The 19464-nt window shown below is 31.7% G+C and overlaps 2 protein-coding genes across 2 annotated transcripts; both read left to right on the forward strand.

Moving 5' to 3' along the window:
• The first annotated feature begins 14146 nt into the window (after positions 1-14146).
• On the forward strand, positions 14147-15076 carry LOC127808582 (uncharacterized). Its single transcript, XM_052347154.1, has one exon. The coding sequence runs from the start codon at positions 14147-14149 to the stop codon at positions 15074-15076; it is 930 nt and encodes a 309-aa protein (XP_052203114.1).
• Positions 15077-15239: 163 nt separating this feature from the next.
• Positions 15240-17876, forward strand: LOC127808583 (uncharacterized). Its single transcript, XM_052347156.1, has 6 exons — positions 15240-15529; positions 15584-16096; positions 16202-16369; positions 16468-16788; positions 16886-16985; positions 17064-17876. The coding sequence occupies exons 1-6, from the start codon at positions 15240-15242 to the stop codon at positions 17874-17876; spliced, it is 2205 nt and encodes a 734-aa protein (XP_052203116.1).
• The last annotated feature ends 1588 nt before the right edge of the window (positions 17877-19464 follow it).

Here is a 19464-nt window from a genome sequence, read left to right on the forward strand (position 1 = left end):
CACGACACACATGTATGAAGGCACATGGCACGACTCTTCAAGGGAGGGTGTTTACTTATCACTGGGCTAGGCTTTGAGAGGACCTTAGCCTAAGCCTTCATGAAAGCTATTCCCCAAAAAATCTTCAGAAGTTGTATTGGCCTTCGGGGAAATAAGTCCTTGAAGGGTCTTCAAAAGACTATCTAAGCCTTTTGTCTGAAGGGTTTTTAAAAGGGTACTTGAGTCTTGCTACCCCTTGAGATCTTTTAGGAACAGGACACTCTCTTGATCCCGAATTGACTTTTGCAGGGGAATTCCCTCGGAGATTTTTTGGAGACAACCTATAGGAGAATATGTTACAATAAATAATGTGGGGTCAGTTACAAACTCATAGTTTTTATTTAAATAACATGAAGATAGACAATCCTTTTTGTGATAAAAACAGTAAAATTATTTTTAATATTTAACAGTCAAGATGAATTAAAAAAAATTGAAAAATAGGAGCACCTGAACGGTACCAAAGAAGGCAAACCCAAAGCCTCAATTGAAGGCCTTTCAGTCGGCCCAGTCCAGGCAATGACACAATTTCAAGCCCAAGGGAAATACAAACATAAGCGTCCTCTTCATCGGCCCATTATGCTGAACTGAATTGGGCTTAAGAGCATGGGCCCTTAGAAGTAGTTTGAGACTGTAAGTTGGAATACTAACGCCTAACGGGCTAATGTTTGAGTGATTCCGAAATTAATGTCTATGAAGTTAAGTGAAGGACTAATAAAAATTGCTAAGCAGATCTTGATAGGCTATTATGATTTAATAAGCTAAGCCAAATCAGTGGGTTTGCTTAGTGATGTCAAGTAGGCCTGCCCGAGCCTAGTAGGCTGTCATCGGCCTTAAAGATATGGTTGAGCAAACTCGACTTATTTATGGGACGGACCGAGCCTAGGGTCAGTTAGTCAATGCAAAATACGGCTCATTCGGCCCATGAGCCCACCTAGAGTGGGTCAAGCGGAGCTAGGCCTGGGTTGTGAGCCTTATTGGGCCCAGCCTAAGCAGCCCTACTCATTTTTAAAATAATTTGAAAATAATTTTAAAAATTATATTTATTTAATTGATATATAAGATGTGAAAATATTTTTAAAAATATAAAATTTTAGAATGTAGAAGTTAAAAGTTTTAAAATTAAAACTTTTGATAGTTTACAATTCCACTTTTAAAGTAGTATTAAAATTTATAAATATTTCAAAATTACAAAAATTATTTCATGTTTTGAATTTTGGCCAAAATACAACAATAAATTTATTTAACTGTGAACATTGTCATCTGGTCGCCTGAATCTGTAAGGAAAGAAACAGTCAAAATGTGCGGGAGATACCTGTTGATTCATTAGGTGTTTTGATTTAATGAGAAAGAAAAATAATAAATTTGGTTCAATGATGATGACTAAAATAATTTGGTTAATTCTTAAGTTTGGCCAAATTTTAATCAAGCAATATGTTCAAAATAATCGAGTAAATGATCAAGTATGTGAAAGTTTAGCAAAGTTTTCAAAGTATAAGATAATCGAATATGCTATTTTGATAATCGAATAATACTCAGTGTGCTTAAAAAATAAACAATTGCAAATATAGGAATAATCAAGTAAAGATGAAAAATACTCCACTAACTAACCCTTGTACTCGAGTGTATAATGCAACTTCCTATCATTTTCAAATTAATTGAGTAAGGTGTATTTGGTAATCGAGTAATCATTAATTGTAATCGAGTAATTCTAAGTTAAAATTTTTGGACATCTTTTTACTTAAGTGAAGTATTTTTTATAATTGAGTGATGTTTTTATATTTGAGTAGATATCTTATGTAATCGAATAAACATAAGCTGAAATCAAGTTAAGTCTCCGGACGTAGTATTTAATCGAGTAATTATTTGTGTACTCAAATAAAGATCATAATTAATCAATTAAACTTAGTTGTGTAATCGAGTAGATAATGCATCCTTTTATGGTTTAAAAAATAATTTAGTAATGGTATTTGTTGCCCAGAAAAATATCCAAGAGATGGGTGAATTGAGTTTTTAAAAATTAATTAATAATTTTTAACTCTTTTAAAAACTTTTAAATTTGTAATTTTAATATGTGGTGATTATAGTAGGATTAATAACAATAAAATCACATTAACAATAAAATCACACAACTACAAGCAATAAGAGAAATTTATAGAGGTTTGGCTCTAAAAAGCCTAATCCTCTCTCTTAAAACTTACCTTCAGACTTTCAAAACTTAGTTTGGGGTTCTATTAAAGAGAATCAACACTAACTTTTAATTGGAACTAAAACTAATATACAATATCTTGCCTAAACAAGAATCACTAACATACTACCAGCAAATATAATCCCCTTACACAACAAGTGAGTAAAATAATCCCTTCATACAACAAGTGAGAAAAATAACAAATTTACAACAAGAGACAATTACAAACAAATTACTAATGGCTGAGAATTCTATCAGTCAGCACACTTTCAGCACTTCGAACATTCTCACTCTTATTTGAATGCTTTATCAAGTTTGTTCTCAACTTTTATCCTCCATACTTATCCTATATATATATATATATATCTTCCAAACACACTAGTTATTAAAGAAAATGTTAATATGAAATTTGAAATTTAAAAAATATTTAAGCTTTCTCAAACAATAAGAAAACATGTCTCACCTTTAATTCAAAATAAATTTAATTTTTGCATGAGAAATCAAGATTTGAAAATTTAAATATAAGTTTTTGAGACATAAATGATTAAAATAAGAAAATATGTCTAAAAATAATTATCTTTTAATTCAAAATAAATATACTTTTTGCACCAGTAAGAGAAAATATATATGTATAAAAATAATTCTCTTTTAATTTAAAATTTGAAAATTCAAATATAAGCTTTTGAGACATAAATGATTAAAATAAAAAAAACATGTCTAAAAATAATTTTTATTTAATTCAAAATAAATTTACTTTTTACATGAGTAAGAGAAAATATGTCTAAAAATAATTCTCTTTTAATTCAAAATAAATTTACTTTATACATAGTAAGAAATGCATTTATCAAGATATGAAAATTTAAATATAAACTTTTGAAACATAAATGATCAAAACAAGAAAACATGTTTAAAGACAATCACCTTTAATTCAAAATAAATTTACTCTTTGTACCCACTTTTGATTCAAAATAAATTTATATTTTGCATAAATAAAAAATACTTTTATATCATAAAAATATTTTTGTTATCATCAAAATCATATTTACTGACGCTTGAGCTTAACAGTATTCACATACCCAAGTAAGCGTAAAATATAATCGATTGCATAATATATACAATCAAATAAGGATCAAACTTAGTCGAGTAATGCAAATTTATACTCGAGTATTTCTTATCAGATTTCAAAAAATATAGCCGTTACACTGGATTCTATGAAGCCAGTTTCTACTTTTCAATATATTTAATTCTCTTCAGAGAACATATATATACACTACAAGAAATTATGGATTTAGCGACGGATTTTCAGCAACGGAAATTTCCATCGCTATTTTGCGACGGAACAGCGATGGAATTACGATGGATTGTGAATTTTTTTTTTTAATTTATTTAGAAACGGATTTTAGCGACGGACTTTTTCCGGTCGCAAAAAAATAATTTTTTTATTTTTTTTGCGACGGAAATATACTTCCGTCGCTAATTTTGGCGACGGAAATCTATTTCCGTCGTTATATTTTAATGATAATAAAAAAATAAAAAATAAATTTTTATGTAGCGACGGAAAAAAAATTCCGTTGCAAAATTTTAAAATAAAAAATTAATTTTCATATTAGTTTAAATAATTAAAATAAAATTTAAAATTTAATTTTTTTATTATTAAATTTTACCGACGGAAATATACTTCCGTCGCTAATTTTAGCGACGGAAATTTATTTCGGTCGTTGTATTTTAATGATAATAAAAAAATAAAAATTAAATTTTCATAAAGCGAGGGAAAAAAAATTCCGTCGCAACATTTTAAAATAAAAAATTAATTTTAATATTAGTTTAAATAATTAAAATAAAATTTTAAATTTAATTTTTTTATTATTAAAATATAGCGACGAAAATATCCTTCTGTCGCTATATTTAAAATAAAAAATTATTTTAAGTTAACAAATTAAGAAAAATAAAATTAGAGACGGATTATTCAAATCCGTCTCTAAATCCGCGACGGATTATCCAAATCCATCGCTACCATTAATTTTTAATTTTTATTTGTTTTATTTAATTAATTTATAAATATTTAAATTTGGAATGAATATTTAAATATATAAATATTTAAATTTTATAAAAAATTAAATATACATTTAATCATGAGATGAATATTAAAAAATTAATTTATAAAATTTAAATAAATATATTAATATTTAAAATCATAATATTGGTAAATTCTAACTATATCAATTAAATGTATAATAATTAATTATTTATAATATTTATTAACTGTGTACAAAATATAAACAAACACTATAATTGAAAAATAAATAAAAAGTTTAAAAATCATAATATTATTAAAAAAAATATTTTAAATTTTAGAAATCATAAAAATAAAAAATTTTTGAGAAATTACATTATATGGAAAGGAGTCCAGGAGTTATCTTGTCAATCTCTTTCTCTTTATAAATATGAGAATTTTTTGCTAAGCTAAAAAGTTTAAAAACCAAACATATTGGGCATGTTTGTTGTACCTTAAAAGATATAATTTTTAACTTCTAGCTTCAAAAAAATGATAATGTATTGTTTGTTTTACCTTATAGAATTATAACTTATAGCTTCTACTACCTTTTAGAAATGGTAGAAGCTGGCTTTTTCAAAGCTAAGGTACCTCATCTTCTACAGCTTCTACATCTTTCTGAAAAGTTGTAACAAACAAGTTCACAACTTATTTTAAGTTTTAAAAGCTATAATCTAAGAAATTATAAACTATAATTTATTTAATTAAGTTGCAACAAACGGGGCCAATATATGGACGACATTGTATCTTATACTTAATAACAATATCATATGTCACTATCTAATATAAGTGTTATGTGTAAAACATTAATGTTGATCAAGAAAAAAATAAATATATCTATTTATTATTTGTCCTTTCTAATTTTGTCTCTGAGTTATAGATGAAATTCAATAATCTAAAATCTACTATGTTGATCAGATGGGTTCTGTTATTAGTATTGTTCTATTCTATAATTAAGAATTCTAAGTTCGGTGAATGTTTTGAATTTTTACTTTTTAAATTTTTTTATGAAACTCGAAAATTACCCTAAAAATTTATAGATATTATGTACATTTCGTTTGATATAATTTTTATTTATAAAAAAAATTAATTAATAAATAATTCAATATATCTAATTAATTTTTTAAATTAATTTTTAAATAAATATTAATTTAAAATACGATAATTTAAATTATTTTATCATCACATTTTAGATAATTACAGTAAGATTTTAAAAAATGATTTAATAATAAAATTTTATTTAAAATATATTATTTTTATCAATTAAATAATTATTAATATTATTTTTATAAGTTATATTATTTTTTATATAATTAAAATATTAAAATAAATAAATTCAAGAGGCGGGAATTTATTTTAATAATAGTTTTAATAATAAAAAAAATAAAAAATACATTTTAGATAGAGATAGAATTTATTTTCTATCGTTAATTTTAGCAACAAAATTTATCTTCCGTTGCAAATATTAGAGATGGAAATAAATTATGTCCCTAAAGTTTAAAATAAAAAAAATTAATACTAGTTTAAATTAAAAAAATAATAAATTCTGTCACTACTTTTTGCGATGCAAAACTATTTTTATCGCTAAAAAATTAAATTTTAATTGTAATTTTTTTGCTTTTCAAATATAGAGACAGAAAGTTTTTTTCGTCGCAAATTTTAAAAAAAACAAATTAAAATTTAATATGGAATCAAATAACAAAAAATAAATAAATAAATTTAGTGACGGATTGACCGAGTCCATTGCTGAAATAGAGATGGAACTTTCAATCCGTCACTAAATTTAATTTTTATTTATTATTTAATAAATTTATAAATATTTAAATTTATAAATATTAAAATCTATAAGAAATTAAATATATTAATGTATATTTAATTAAATATACATTTAAACATGAGATGAATATAAAAAAAATTAATTTATAAAATTTAGATAAATATATTAAATTTAAAAATTATAATATTACTAAATTCTAAATACATCAATTAATATATTTCATGTGCATAAAAATAAAAATAAAACAATATCGAGGGATTACATATATAGAAAAGAGTTTATGAGCTATCTTATCAATGTCTTATTCTCTATAATTAGGAGAATTATATAAAAATGAAATAATTAAATGTATAATTAAGTCATTCACAATAAATAATGAAAAATAAAATATATAATAAAATATTTATGTAGCGCTTGTTAAAATGAGCAGGATAAATAAGTATGAAGTTAAGTCCAAAATAGTTTTCAGATTAAAATATGGAATAATGGTTTTCTCCCTTAATAGTTATACTATAAAAAAACTATAGAAGATTAATTTTTATTTTTGAAGTTTAAGTGTTATGTATAAAACATTAATGTTGAACAAGATTTAATCCATATCTCTCTCTTTTCTTTTGGCAATATTTGTTAAAATTCGATATAACCTATTTGTTTGTATGACAATATGTCGTTAGTTTTTAAAATGTATTATTTTTTAATTTCTAATTTTATTTTTGGTTTTTACTACTTTATTGAATCAAATTAATTAAAATTCGGTATAATCAAATTAATTGAATCAAATTAATAAAAATTATCAATTTTTTTTTAAATTCGCTTCTATTCAATTAATGTTTTTTAAAAAATTAGTTTTTTGTTTTCGATTATATTTTTAGTTAAAAATAGTTGAATCGATTGGATTTTAAGACAATGATGTTTTTATGGTAATAAAATGATGTCATTTTTGGCCTATCACACAATTTTTCAACTTGTTCGATTTTGTAGCTTATTTAGTTTATCGGTTAATTCAATTTTAATTAATTTTCTTATGTGTTTGTTCGGTTTATTAAATCGATTTAGTTTATGTAGTCTATATTTAATTTTTTTTATTGTTAGTTAATTTAATTTATTGGGTTTAATCTGTCAAGTTAGTTTAGTTTAATTTCTCAATTCAATTTGTTGATTTTTGATTAATTCGATAAGTGAACCGATCGTTTACATACCCCTAGTCAACATTCAAAATATATAAAGAATATTGTTACAAAATTTTTGAATTTTTTTTATCTTTTATGAATTTTGTATTAAAGTAATATTTATAATATATCAAATTAATTTATTATAATTATTAGATTTATAATATAAGTATTTTTTAAATTAATATTAATTTAAAATGCAATGATTTAAATAATTTTATTATGATATTTTAAATGATTATAGTAAATTATTAATAAAATTATTTAATAATTTCACATTAATATAAATTTTATTAATTAAATAATAATACTAATTATTTTAATTATTTTAATATTATATAAATTTATATATAAATTATTAAAAAATAAAATTTACTCCCGCCTCTTAATTTCCCTCCCCCTCGTAAAACCCTGGTTTCCCCCCCTTTCCCTTCCCCCCATAAAACCCTGCCCCGCCCCCCCTCTCTCTCTTTTTCCCTCTTCTCTCTTCTGCGTACCCTCTTTCCCTCTCTCTCGTGGCTAGCCCTAGCCCTCGCCCTTGCTCACTGGCTCGCCCTCACCCGCTGCCTCGCCCTCGCTCTCGCCTGTTGCAGCTCGCCCTCGCCCTCGCCCTCTCTCACTGGGTCTGTAAGCACCCCCGCCCGGATATCCCCAACCACTCGGACTACCCGAACGGGAGCGCCTACGGGAGGAGAAAAATAATGAAACACGAGACAAAGACCACCCCGGCATGCATACACAAAAATAAGAACAGCGGAAGCAAAGCTCAAGACATGCATGCACTATGGGTATCCCGCTAACACAGCGGTCACAAGATAAATAGATAAACACAAACTCCTGTGCCGGCATACACGAGACTCGAGGAAAGACCTGGCACAGTACAAAATAATAGGGTAAATTCTACTTAGACATCAGAGTGGATAGGGATTGACGAGACTGCCTGTACACCACACCGACTCTGCCGTTAAAGCTGACTCCCTTGCTATGGCCCACGCCGCCACTACCTGGAATGATGGAAAGCAAGGTGAGTCGAGAGACTCAGCAAGCATAAGGAAAAGAAAAGGCTGAAGGCTACACAAAACCAGAAATCTCACCCCAGAATAAACCCCCAGGTACACACAAGCCATGAGACGCTACAACACAACAGCTCAATAGCATAACAAAATAAAAGCACATACCGGTCCTTGGGGCCCACATAAGACACTTGGCACCCAAGTCCCATACCAACCTGCCGCTGCCCTGAAAGGCAACAAATGTCTCCACAAACCTGCGCGCGCTGTCCCAGGCCGGTACTCCCGTCACCTGTATCCGTCGGTACTCCCGACAACCGAGCCATAGGCTCCCTCGGAACGGTACTCCCGTCCGAGAACTAAATACTACTAGTATCCATGCAATGCACATAGAAATGCAATGGCGTAGTGAGCATCAACGTGATACAAGGCGCCCATACATCCAGGCATCAGGCCATGCTCCGCCCACATAGTAAACCACACGCCATGCATATGCTCGCGGTGGATGCAACCTAACCAAGCTAGAATGTCCGTGTCCAAGCATACTCAATAAATGAATATCCCAACATGCATCCCGTACCCATGTGCATATCAAATCATGAACAGTAATACAATGTAACTAATCTTGCAGTAAATCACATACCGGCAGAGCTAGTCAGCAGTACCCAGCACCGGTCAACGGTTAGTGACTAGGAGTGTCCACCCGACGATCCACATCAAGGCCGTACCATAGTCTACCCCAACGTCACCAACAATCGACCCCTGCCCCACTGCTCGATAGCTCTAACCGAACCATAAATAAATCTGAGAAAAACTGTAAGTAAACCCAATAAAATCGTAAATAAACCCTCACGTCTAGGAACCTAGTCCCCAAACTGGTTCAGCATCATTCCGAAAGGAATGAGGGCGGTACAAACCCCCATAGGCTCACAACAAATAAAATGCTAGAAGTCTCGGATTTAATTTAATTAAAACAAATGAATAATAATTCAATAGATAAGGCTAAGTGCCAAAACAAAGTAAGGGAGAAGACTAAATACGAGAAATCACGGGGTCTTTCACGGGAATTGAAAAGCACGAGGAGAGGGTTAGGAGCTTGCCTTTACACGGTCGTTCCTTGCTTTTCTTACGCACCCGCTGCGAAGTAAAACGTTCGCTGGCAATAAATAAAATCGCAGCTTTAATTAAATAAATCTACCATGTAATATAATTAATTTAGCCGTCTAAAATTCTACGTAAGCGCACCACAATTAAAATCTCAACGAGTCTCATATTTATTTTAAATTAAATCATGTTAATAAAATCCTCGAAGCCAGCTTAATAAATTAAATTTAAATCGGATGACTCAAAATTCCATAATTAATAAACAAGCCGAAACAGACGAAGGGAGGGTATAAAATACGAGAAATCACAGGGTTTCTCCCGGGAATTAAAGAATACGAGGAAAGAATTAGGAACTTGCCTGAAATCAGCTGATTCCGACCACACTCGAGCTCCCGATGCAAATTAAATCATTTCCTAGCAAATAACACAACCGGGACCCAAATTAATTAATTTTAATCGCGTAAAATTTATAATTTAAACATATAATGCTTCTACAAATTTTTACCCACGTACCTGATCACTTCCCATGCCGACAAATCCCAAAATTCATTTATTTTTTCCTTATTTATTTTTCTTTCCTTTCTTTTCTTCTCTTTTCTTTCTTTCTTCTTCTTCTCTTCTTCTTCCTTCTTCTTCCTTTCTTCTCCCACGCTCACGCTCACTGCTCCAGCGCCATTTTTCTTCTTCTTCTCTTCTTCTTTCCTTCTCCTTCTTCCTTTCTTCTTTCTTTTCTTCTTCTTCTTCTTCTTCTTCTTCTTCCGCATCTTCCTCCATGCGCACAGCCGCTACCAGCCACCGCCTCGGCCAGCTTCCATGGCTGCAACAGCTGCGGCCGTGCCACCGCCGTAGCTCTTGGCTGCTACTTTGCGCCACCACGAACCAGCGCTCCACGTCGCTGCAAGGCCACCATCGATGGCTGCCTCCCCTCGCGAGCTGCTGCCCTGCCTCACTCAGCGGCCATGGCCGAGCTGACTCGGAGCTTCCATGGCTGTCACCTCCCTCTTTCTCCCTCGTTCGATCTCTCTTTCTCACTCTCTCGGTCTCGATCTCTCTCTCTCGCATGAGCTCTCGGCCTTAAACTCTCTCCCGAGCTCTCCCTCTCCAACTCTCACCCTCTGCTCCTCTGTTTTCTTCTTTTCACCAGAAGCTTCAAGAAGCTTCAACGAGAGACACACAAAAATAACAATTTTTTTTTAAATAATTTAAATTAATTAACTAAATTTAATTTCAGTAAATTTAGTTTACACTTTTATTATTTTTATTATTATTATTTTTTTTGGGGGATATTACAGGGTCGGCCTCACCGGCTCGCCCTCGCCCTCGCCCTCTCTCACTGGGTCGACCTCACCGGCTCGCCCTCGCCCTCGCCCTCGCTCACTGGGTCGACCTCACCGGCTCGCCCTCGCTGCTCGCCCTCGCCCTTGCTCACTGGCTCGCCCTCACCTGGTGCCTTGCCCTCGCTCTCGCCTCTCGCAACTCGCCCTCGCCCTCGTTCACTGGCTCGCCCTCACCGACTGCCTCGCCCTCGCTCTCGCCTCTCGCCTCTCGCAGCTCGCCCTTTCCCTCGCCCTCGCTCACTGGCTAGCCCTCCCTCGCTCACTGGCTCACCCTTGCTCACTATCTCGCCCTCACCCGCTGCCTCGCCCTCTTACTGCTCACCCTCTTCGTCGCCTCTCGGTTGGTAGTTGGGGAGGTTGCATCTCGGCTACTTGATCTAGCTCTCTAAGTCTTGCTTTCGCTGGGTGACTGGGTTGCTCGCCACTGTGCATTGACATTGGGACACTTTGGTTCAATCTTTTGAGGTTTGGTTCAATCTTTGGTGTTGTATTCTATTCGGGTTCAAATTCAATGCTAGTGACAAAAAATTCTTTTGTTTCAATCTTTGGTATTGTATTCTTGTTCTTGGCAGATAGGCAGTGGCCAGTGGACATCCCTTCGTACTCTAGAGATCAAAAGATTAGAGGTAAGTTAATTTATTTGATTATGTTCTATTTAATGTGTATTTCTATTTTATTTTGGCTAATTTAATACCTATTATAATGAGTTTAGCAATTATGACTTTAGGTTTTTTGCTAATTGTTATTTGACTACTTCACTTAGTTAGGAATTGTTGTGGTTGAGATATGTTAATTGTGGCTGAAATTGTTGAATGTGATTGAATATTTGAATTGTTCATGCTAAAATTGTTAAATTTTTTATTTTTTTTTGATATGATATAAATATTTATTTATTTATTTTTTAATATTTTATTATAAAAATAAAATTTAAATATACATTAGGATTTAGAAACCCATTTTTAAAATCTTAGTTAAAAGACAACAACAGATGATATAAAAGACAACAACAGAATTATTATCGTTAATTTTAAGTACTTGTATTTTTATATTTAATGAAAATATAATGACAACAACATATATGTTAGTAATGTAATTTACTATTTATATTTTTAATGAAAATCATATTTGAATGCTCACTTGCGACAGTTCTGCAATGTATTAATGTGTTGTATTTATATTATATTAATATAAATATATAAAATATTGATATATTTTATATCAATATATTAATGTGTTGTATTTGTATTATATTAATATATAATGTATTAAAGTGTCACAAGCTAGATGGTATGAAAATGGTTTCTATGAAACAAATGCAAAAATGAAAAAATAATATTTTTTAAAATACAAGAAATAGAAATGAGTAAATAAAATAAAAAAAACATAAATATAAGTTCTAATCTTTAACTTATTGATTAAAAATAAATAATAAATTTAAAAAAAATAATTAAACATAACTTTGTTCGAGACAGAAATATAACCTAACTTCGTGGACTCAAATGAGTTTTCAAATAGTAAATATATTTTTGATATTTTTTTAATATTATAAAATAATCTCAAAATATTTTCGTAATTACAAACAAATCCAAAAATGATTTTTTGGTGTTTCTCGATGTTTCAATACATGAAATGTTTCGAAGATGAGCGTTTTCATGCATTGTAGATCACAAATGAGTATCCAAATAATATTTCATGTATTTAGTTCAGACATGTTGAAGTTACAAATTGATATAGTACATACAAATTTTATAATAATTTTAGTTAAAATTAATGATAATAATTCAACTTAAAATTAATAATACCGAAGCAATCCGTTATTGGAACATAGGACAGTGCCCACATAATAATGTATGTACGTAGGTAAATGGGGTTACTTTCATTTTCTTGGTCACGAGAATGAGTCTAGAAAACAGTTGGGTTTTTCCCTTTTCCACACCTTCCTTAGTCCAATCACCCCACTATATAATATTTGAAACCTTTGTAAAAGTCAATTCTCTTAAAAAAAATTAAAAGTTTCCTTCTAGCTAACAAAATTAAGCCACTTAATTCCAAAATAAAAAACAGTGTTCGAACCCAAAATGGGATCTATTATGATTGAATGTTTTTTTTTTTTCCCTTGTGGAATGACTTGGTCATAAGTCAAGAAGTGATCAGTGGGGTTTGAAGAAGACAGAAACCTGAAAACCAACGAACCTATATATCTTGTATGAACCCAACAAAATAAACATTAATAATGGGAGAAAAACCCAATCAAGTAGAGAAAAAGAAAATTAAAGAAAAAACACACACACACACAAACAAATAAAAGTGTTGGCAAGCAGTGGAGGCTGCTGGCTGGCTGGTTGGCTCATGCAAATTGATACACACAAGTACTCTCCAATGACCCCACAAGGAGGAATATACACCCACCTTTCTCACCTCAACTAGCTTTAGGGGAATTTCATGCTCCACTTTTCACAAAAATTTTGCTTTATGTATCTTCCAACATTTGATGTCTTTTTTACTCATTACTCTTAATGCGTTCCTTGCTAGCTAACAAATAATTCTAAGTTCTTGCATTTATAAAGGGTATTTTATTTTCCCTTGTTTATCTGATCATAAAATCTATTGAATTTTTTCTAAAATAATATATTATTGTCATACGGTGGGATAAGGCAAGGCAATATATTATTTTATTTTTCGTTGTTGACATTTAAGCTTTAGTTAAAGCTTGTTTAGTTCTCGTTTATCGAATTTATTTATTTTATAGGATGATTATGAAGTGTATGATGTGTTGAGAATTGATGATGTTGCGTTGAGAATTGATGATGTTGCATATATTGAAGTGTTAAATTTTTGTGTTTTTTTTTTCTTACATAGGGTGTAGTCCATTTATAGGGGAGACTTTGTCGAATTTTGTCTAAAAATTATATTAAATAAAAAATATAATTAATTAAATATTTTTTAGGTATTTAATTAAATTTGTTGGAACTTAACCTTAGATTCCCGTTTGGTGACTTCCTCGATGGAGCGAGGACATCACTGAATTGTCCAATTGGACAATCTGGAAATTTGGTGTCGTGTTGTGTGCCCAGCGAATACGCATTAATTTACTCATGCATGGTACGAAAATTTAGTGGCATTTCTTGTTGTTCTCCGGTTGCATATAGGAATATGTTTTGATTTATGCAATTGACTCAAATTGAGTTTAACTTGTATGAATCAACACATAATCTTTATCGTGCATCTGGAGAACTGTGCTGAGATGCTGCCAAAATTTCGTATCGTGAGTAAATGCGTCCGCTAGTGGTCATATCACGATTCATTTCCGGATAGGATAGGTCCTAACCTTCAAATTTTAAGGGGGAGTTATAAGGAGTAGTTCAGTGGAATAATATTAAAATAACTCAAATAAAAAAATATTATAATTATAATTTAGTAATTTTTTATTATTTAATGGTACAGGAAAAAAATGAGATCAGATCGTCAGTGGATGTATATCAGGCGTAAGGAGGATGGTTATGTTTCTACGGAATTTATCAAGGGTGTTGAGAAGTTTGTTAATTTTGCTAAGAGTCAACCAGAGTGGATGGATGGGAATAAGATTAAATGTCCTTGTAATCAACCAAAGTGTAGGAACACGGCTTTTCGTGACCAGGATACCGTGACAAGTCACTTGCTCACCAAAGGTTTCGTACCAGGGTATTATGAGTGGACACTTCATGGGGAAGTTATTGCTACGGTAGATTCGGTCGATATGTCTTACTCAGCATCAACGCTTGAAGCAGAGCCAAGCAATTTATTTGAGACTATGGTAATGGATGCTGCCGGGCCTGATTTCAATCCGAATATGGAGGAGGAACCTCCAAATCCGGAAGCTCAAGCATTCTATGACATGCTTAGTGCTGCAAAAAAAGAGTTATATCCTGGTTGTCAAAATCATTCGCAGTTGTCGCTTGTTTCTAGATTGCTTAGCTTTAAGTCAGAACACCATCTATCTGAGAGGGGATTTAATCAACTTTGTGAATTACTTAAGGAGGTTCTTCCTGAACCTAATACGGTGATTGATAATTTTTACAGTACTAAAAAACTGGTTCGAGGGTTAGGCCTTCCTGTTGAGAAAATTGATTGTTGTAGGAATAACTGTATGATTTTTTGGGGTGATGACAGTGATTTAACAGTATGCAAGTTTTGTCATGATAATCGGTACAAGCAAGTTGATCAAGCTGACAGTAGCAAACGACAAAAAACTTGTGTTCCTTATAAGAAGATGCATTATTTTCCTTTAACTCCCCGGCTTTTGAGATTGTATGCATCCAATTCAACAGCAGCAGAAATGAGGTGGCACGCAGATCATGTGGTCGAAGATGGCGTCATGCGTCATCCGTCATCCGTCGGATTCCCCTGCGTGGATTCATTTTAACCAGACTCATAGGGAATTTGCTGCCGAGAAAAGGAATGTCAGACTTGGTCTTTGTACTGATGGGTTTCAGCCGTTTGGTTAATCTGGGAAGCAATATTCTTGTTGGCCTGTCATTGTCACGGTGTATAATTTACCACCCTGGATGTGTATGAAGGATACAACAATGTTCTTAACGGTGCTAGTGCTAGGACCAGAGAATCCTAAGGCAAAACTTGATGTTTTCTTACAACCCCTTATTGCAGAGTTGAAACATTTGTGGGATGTTGGTGTGCATGCATATGATATCTCATTGAAACAAAATTTTCAACTGAGAGCGGCTTTGATGTGGACCATTAGTGATTTTCCTGCATATTCAATGCTCTCGGGGTATAGCACGGCAGGAAAGCTGGCATGTCCTTATTGCACGATTCACTCGGACGCATTTTACCTGTCAAAGAGTCAAAAGATTTCATGGTTTGATAACCATCGAAAATTCTTGCATCAAGATCATCCGTATTGACGGAATAGGTATGGATTTCGAAAAAATACTTTGGTAAAAAAAACACCACCTCCTGTACTGTCTGGACCTGAGATACTTGCTTCCTTGGACGAGTTGGGTTTAGTGAATGCGACACAACCCAATGCTGCACAGACTAATGCAGATAACAGTCATGGTAGTGGTTGGAAGAGTAAGAGCATTTTTTGGGATTTGCCTTATTGGAAAACTCAACTTATTCGACACAACTTGGATGTTATGCATATAGAGAAAAACGTGTTCGAAAATGTGTTCAATACAGTGATGAATGTACCAGGCAAAACTAAGGACACAGTAAAGTCGAGAGAAGAGTTGAATCAATATTGTCGCCGCATTACTCAATCAACATTTACTCTGAACAAGAAAGAAAAAGCTGTCTTGTGTGCGTGGGTAAAAAATTTAAAATTTCCTGATGGGTATGTGTCGAACATGGCTAGATGTGTTGACACAAAGAAGCTTAAGTTGTTTGGGATGAAAAGTCACGATTGTCATGTGTTCATGCAAAGGTTGGTGCCCGTTGCATTTCGAGAATTACTACCATAAAAAGTATGGGAGGCATTGACTGAGTTGAGTCTTTTCTTCAAAGATTTGACATCGACCACTATTAAAAGTGAGCATATGATGAAATTAGAGAACGACATCCCCATCACTTTGTGTAAGTTGGAGCTCATATTCCCTCCAAGTTTCTTTGACTCTATGGAGCATCTTCCAATCCATTTGGCTTATGAAGCAAGGATAGCAGGTCCAGTTCAATATCGATGGATGTATCCGTTTGAAAGGTACTATTTATTAGATTGATAATTTTTTTTTCCTATTTTATAAGAAACATATTTATTTTGTAGTTCACTTATCTAATTACTATATACATTTTATATAGATACCTTGGAAAGTTGAAGAAAACAGTTAGAAATAAAGCTCGAGTGGAAGGCTCTATTTCTAATTCATACGTTGTGGAAGAAGCGTCATTGTTGTGTTCTCATTACTTTGAGGACCATGTTGTTACAAGGCATACACGAGTGCCGCGCAACGATGCTGGTGTTGTAAATGAAAGGGATGATCAGGAGGGGAAGTTATCAATTTTCAAGCATCCTTGTCGACCATTTGGATGTAAAAAGTCACGAATGTTATTCGGTGAAGAATATGATGTTGCACACAGATATATTTTGATGAATTGTCCAGAAGTTGAGCCGTATCTGCAGTAAGATTTTACTAATTAATTGTTGTTAATTTCTAAATTATATTTAAATTGAATAGTCTAATGTAGTTATTTTCATTTTTCTTTTTAATTTTTCAAGAATTTACGATGCTGAGCTAAGGCAACGTAATCTCGGCATTGGCGACCACATCATTGAACAATTAACAAATAAGGAATTCCCTTCTTGGTTCAATAATTATGTGAGTTGATTAATTAAAATATTAATTTCACTCAATTTCTTATATAATTATTTCTTATATATCTGTCTTATTTAATAGGCTCGCGATCCTACGAACAATGTGACCAATTCATACATTAGGGATCTCGCAAAAGGACCTTTTAACACTGTTACAACGTACCCTGGCTGCTTTGTTAATGGATTTAAATTTCACACGATTAGCCATGGTTCGAATAAAGGCACTATGAATAGTGGCATGTGCGTTAAAGGATCCAACTACGATGATCCCGAGAAGGACTATTATGGTCGGATAACAGAGATTGTCGAGCTCGAGTATCCTTTAGTATCGTCATTCAAGAAAGTTGTATTGTTCAAGGGCGATTGGTTTATTCCAACTTTGAACGAGGGGGTGAAGATTCATCATGCTTATAAGATCGTCGAGGTCAATGAAAAGAAGAAATGGAATACAAACGAGCAATTTGTATTAGCTTCTCAAGCGATTCAAGTATATTTTTGCGAATATCCAAGCTTGAGGCGTAACAAAAGCGATTGGTTGGTTGTAACAAAAGTCAAACCAAGGTTCATAGTAGAGGTTCCACAATCTTTTAATAATCAAGAGGCGACCCTTCCACGTGAAGTGTTGCCTTACCAAGAGGATGACGTGGAACTACACGATATCGCAGTTAATGATGAGCCAGTTATGGAATCAGAATTTGATGAAGCTCCAGAGTTGAATGATGAGAAAGTTTTGAGATCTGATTCTGAAGATAAATCTGAATCCTATGATGAGCAAGTTTTGCGATCAGACTCTGAATATGACTCTGAATCAGAGGATGAACAAGTTCTTCAATTAGATTCTGATGATGACTTAGAATCTAATGACACGGATGTAGACTTATATGATAGTGATTAGAGGTGAATTTTATGATTTAAATACTTATGTTTAATTATTAATGATATTGATTTTGTTAATTGATTTATTTCATTATAGGTACTAGTTCACCTCCTGTGCGATGCACGAAAGTTCATATATATTGAATTTATTTAAAATTAGCAACCTCACAATCATAAATTCTATCTACAGTGTACAAATTTCAAGAACTACACATTTTTCACAAACTAATAACTAATTTAACATATGATAAATATAAATAGTTTATACAAAATAATAAATAATATGACAACATATAATAAATTAGTAACATAAATAATTAAAATATAAAATATAATAAAATTTTCAAAAAAAAACATGACAACATATGATAAATATAAATAGCCTATACAAATATTAATTTTGTCAAAATAACTTAAATAATTTATTAAAAATAATTCAATTTTACCTAAATAACTAATTTAACATAACCTACAAACTAATTATTTTTCAAAATTAAGTAATAACTTAAACATATATAAGATTTGTATTTTTTTTTGCATGGTTCTGAAATTAATTAAGGGTTTTAGAGTTTTGAATAGTGGCTTTATTGAGAGAGAATGAGAGGTAATTTATAGGAAATAAAATAAAAAATTAAATTTATTTTTTTAAAAAAATTACTTGGTAGTCGGTATTTGGCGGTATTACCTGATATCTCAAGATTTTTGTCGATTTAAAAAAAATCTTATTTTTTTGTAAATTATTTTAATTAAAATTTTATGTTAATATTTAAAAATTAATAATATTGATTATATCTTACCTCTTCATATACCAAGATGTTTATACATTCTCCAAACATTATTTAATTATGAAAAAAATCATCTACAGGTTTCAAGAACTACACGTTTTCCATAAACCTATATTTAATTAATGATTTATAAAAATTTGATTTTGGGTAAGAAAAAAATAAATAAAATATAATCAAATATCGAAATAGAAAGTGGAAATGGGCGGGAAAAAATTTTGACGGCATTTTCGTTATAATATATATATATATATATATATATAGATGACAGGTGTTAGAGGACGATATCGTGCAGGACGCAGTGGTTCTAGACCTAACTCGTCTGGGTCTACTGCTGCTTCCACCTCATCTACTGCAGCACCACATATTTCGGGGGATATTTCACCGGCCTCCCTCCCATCAGTATCTCCTGTTGCTACCCCTGCAGTTGCTTCTTCACCGACCCTTCCTACAGAGTCACCAGTACATCCATCATCTCATTCGACTGCCAGTCATTTTACATCCGAACCATTACATGTTATAGAGCAAGATGGCGATGGGTAACTTTAATTTTTTTAATTTTTTTTTACATTATGACATGTATTAATTTTTATACTAATTATTATTATTTGTATATAGGAGCATCTTTTGTCGTACAATAAATATCTCCCATATTATATCGACAATCTTCAAGAAACGTCTTCATAAGGAAGGTCATGTTTGGAAAGAAGTGCCTTCGGAGACAAAGGGCTTGTATTGGGATGAATTTACGGTATTAAATTCAAATTAATAATATATATATATATTTTAACTATTAATGTAGAAATGTTTAAATTATTTAATCTT

This window comes from Diospyros lotus, chromosome 8 (genome assembly GCF_014633365.1).
Source record: "Diospyros lotus cultivar Yz01 chromosome 8, ASM1463336v1, whole genome shotgun sequence".
Lineage (NCBI taxonomy): Eukaryota > Viridiplantae > Streptophyta > Magnoliopsida > Ericales > Ebenaceae > Diospyros > Diospyros lotus.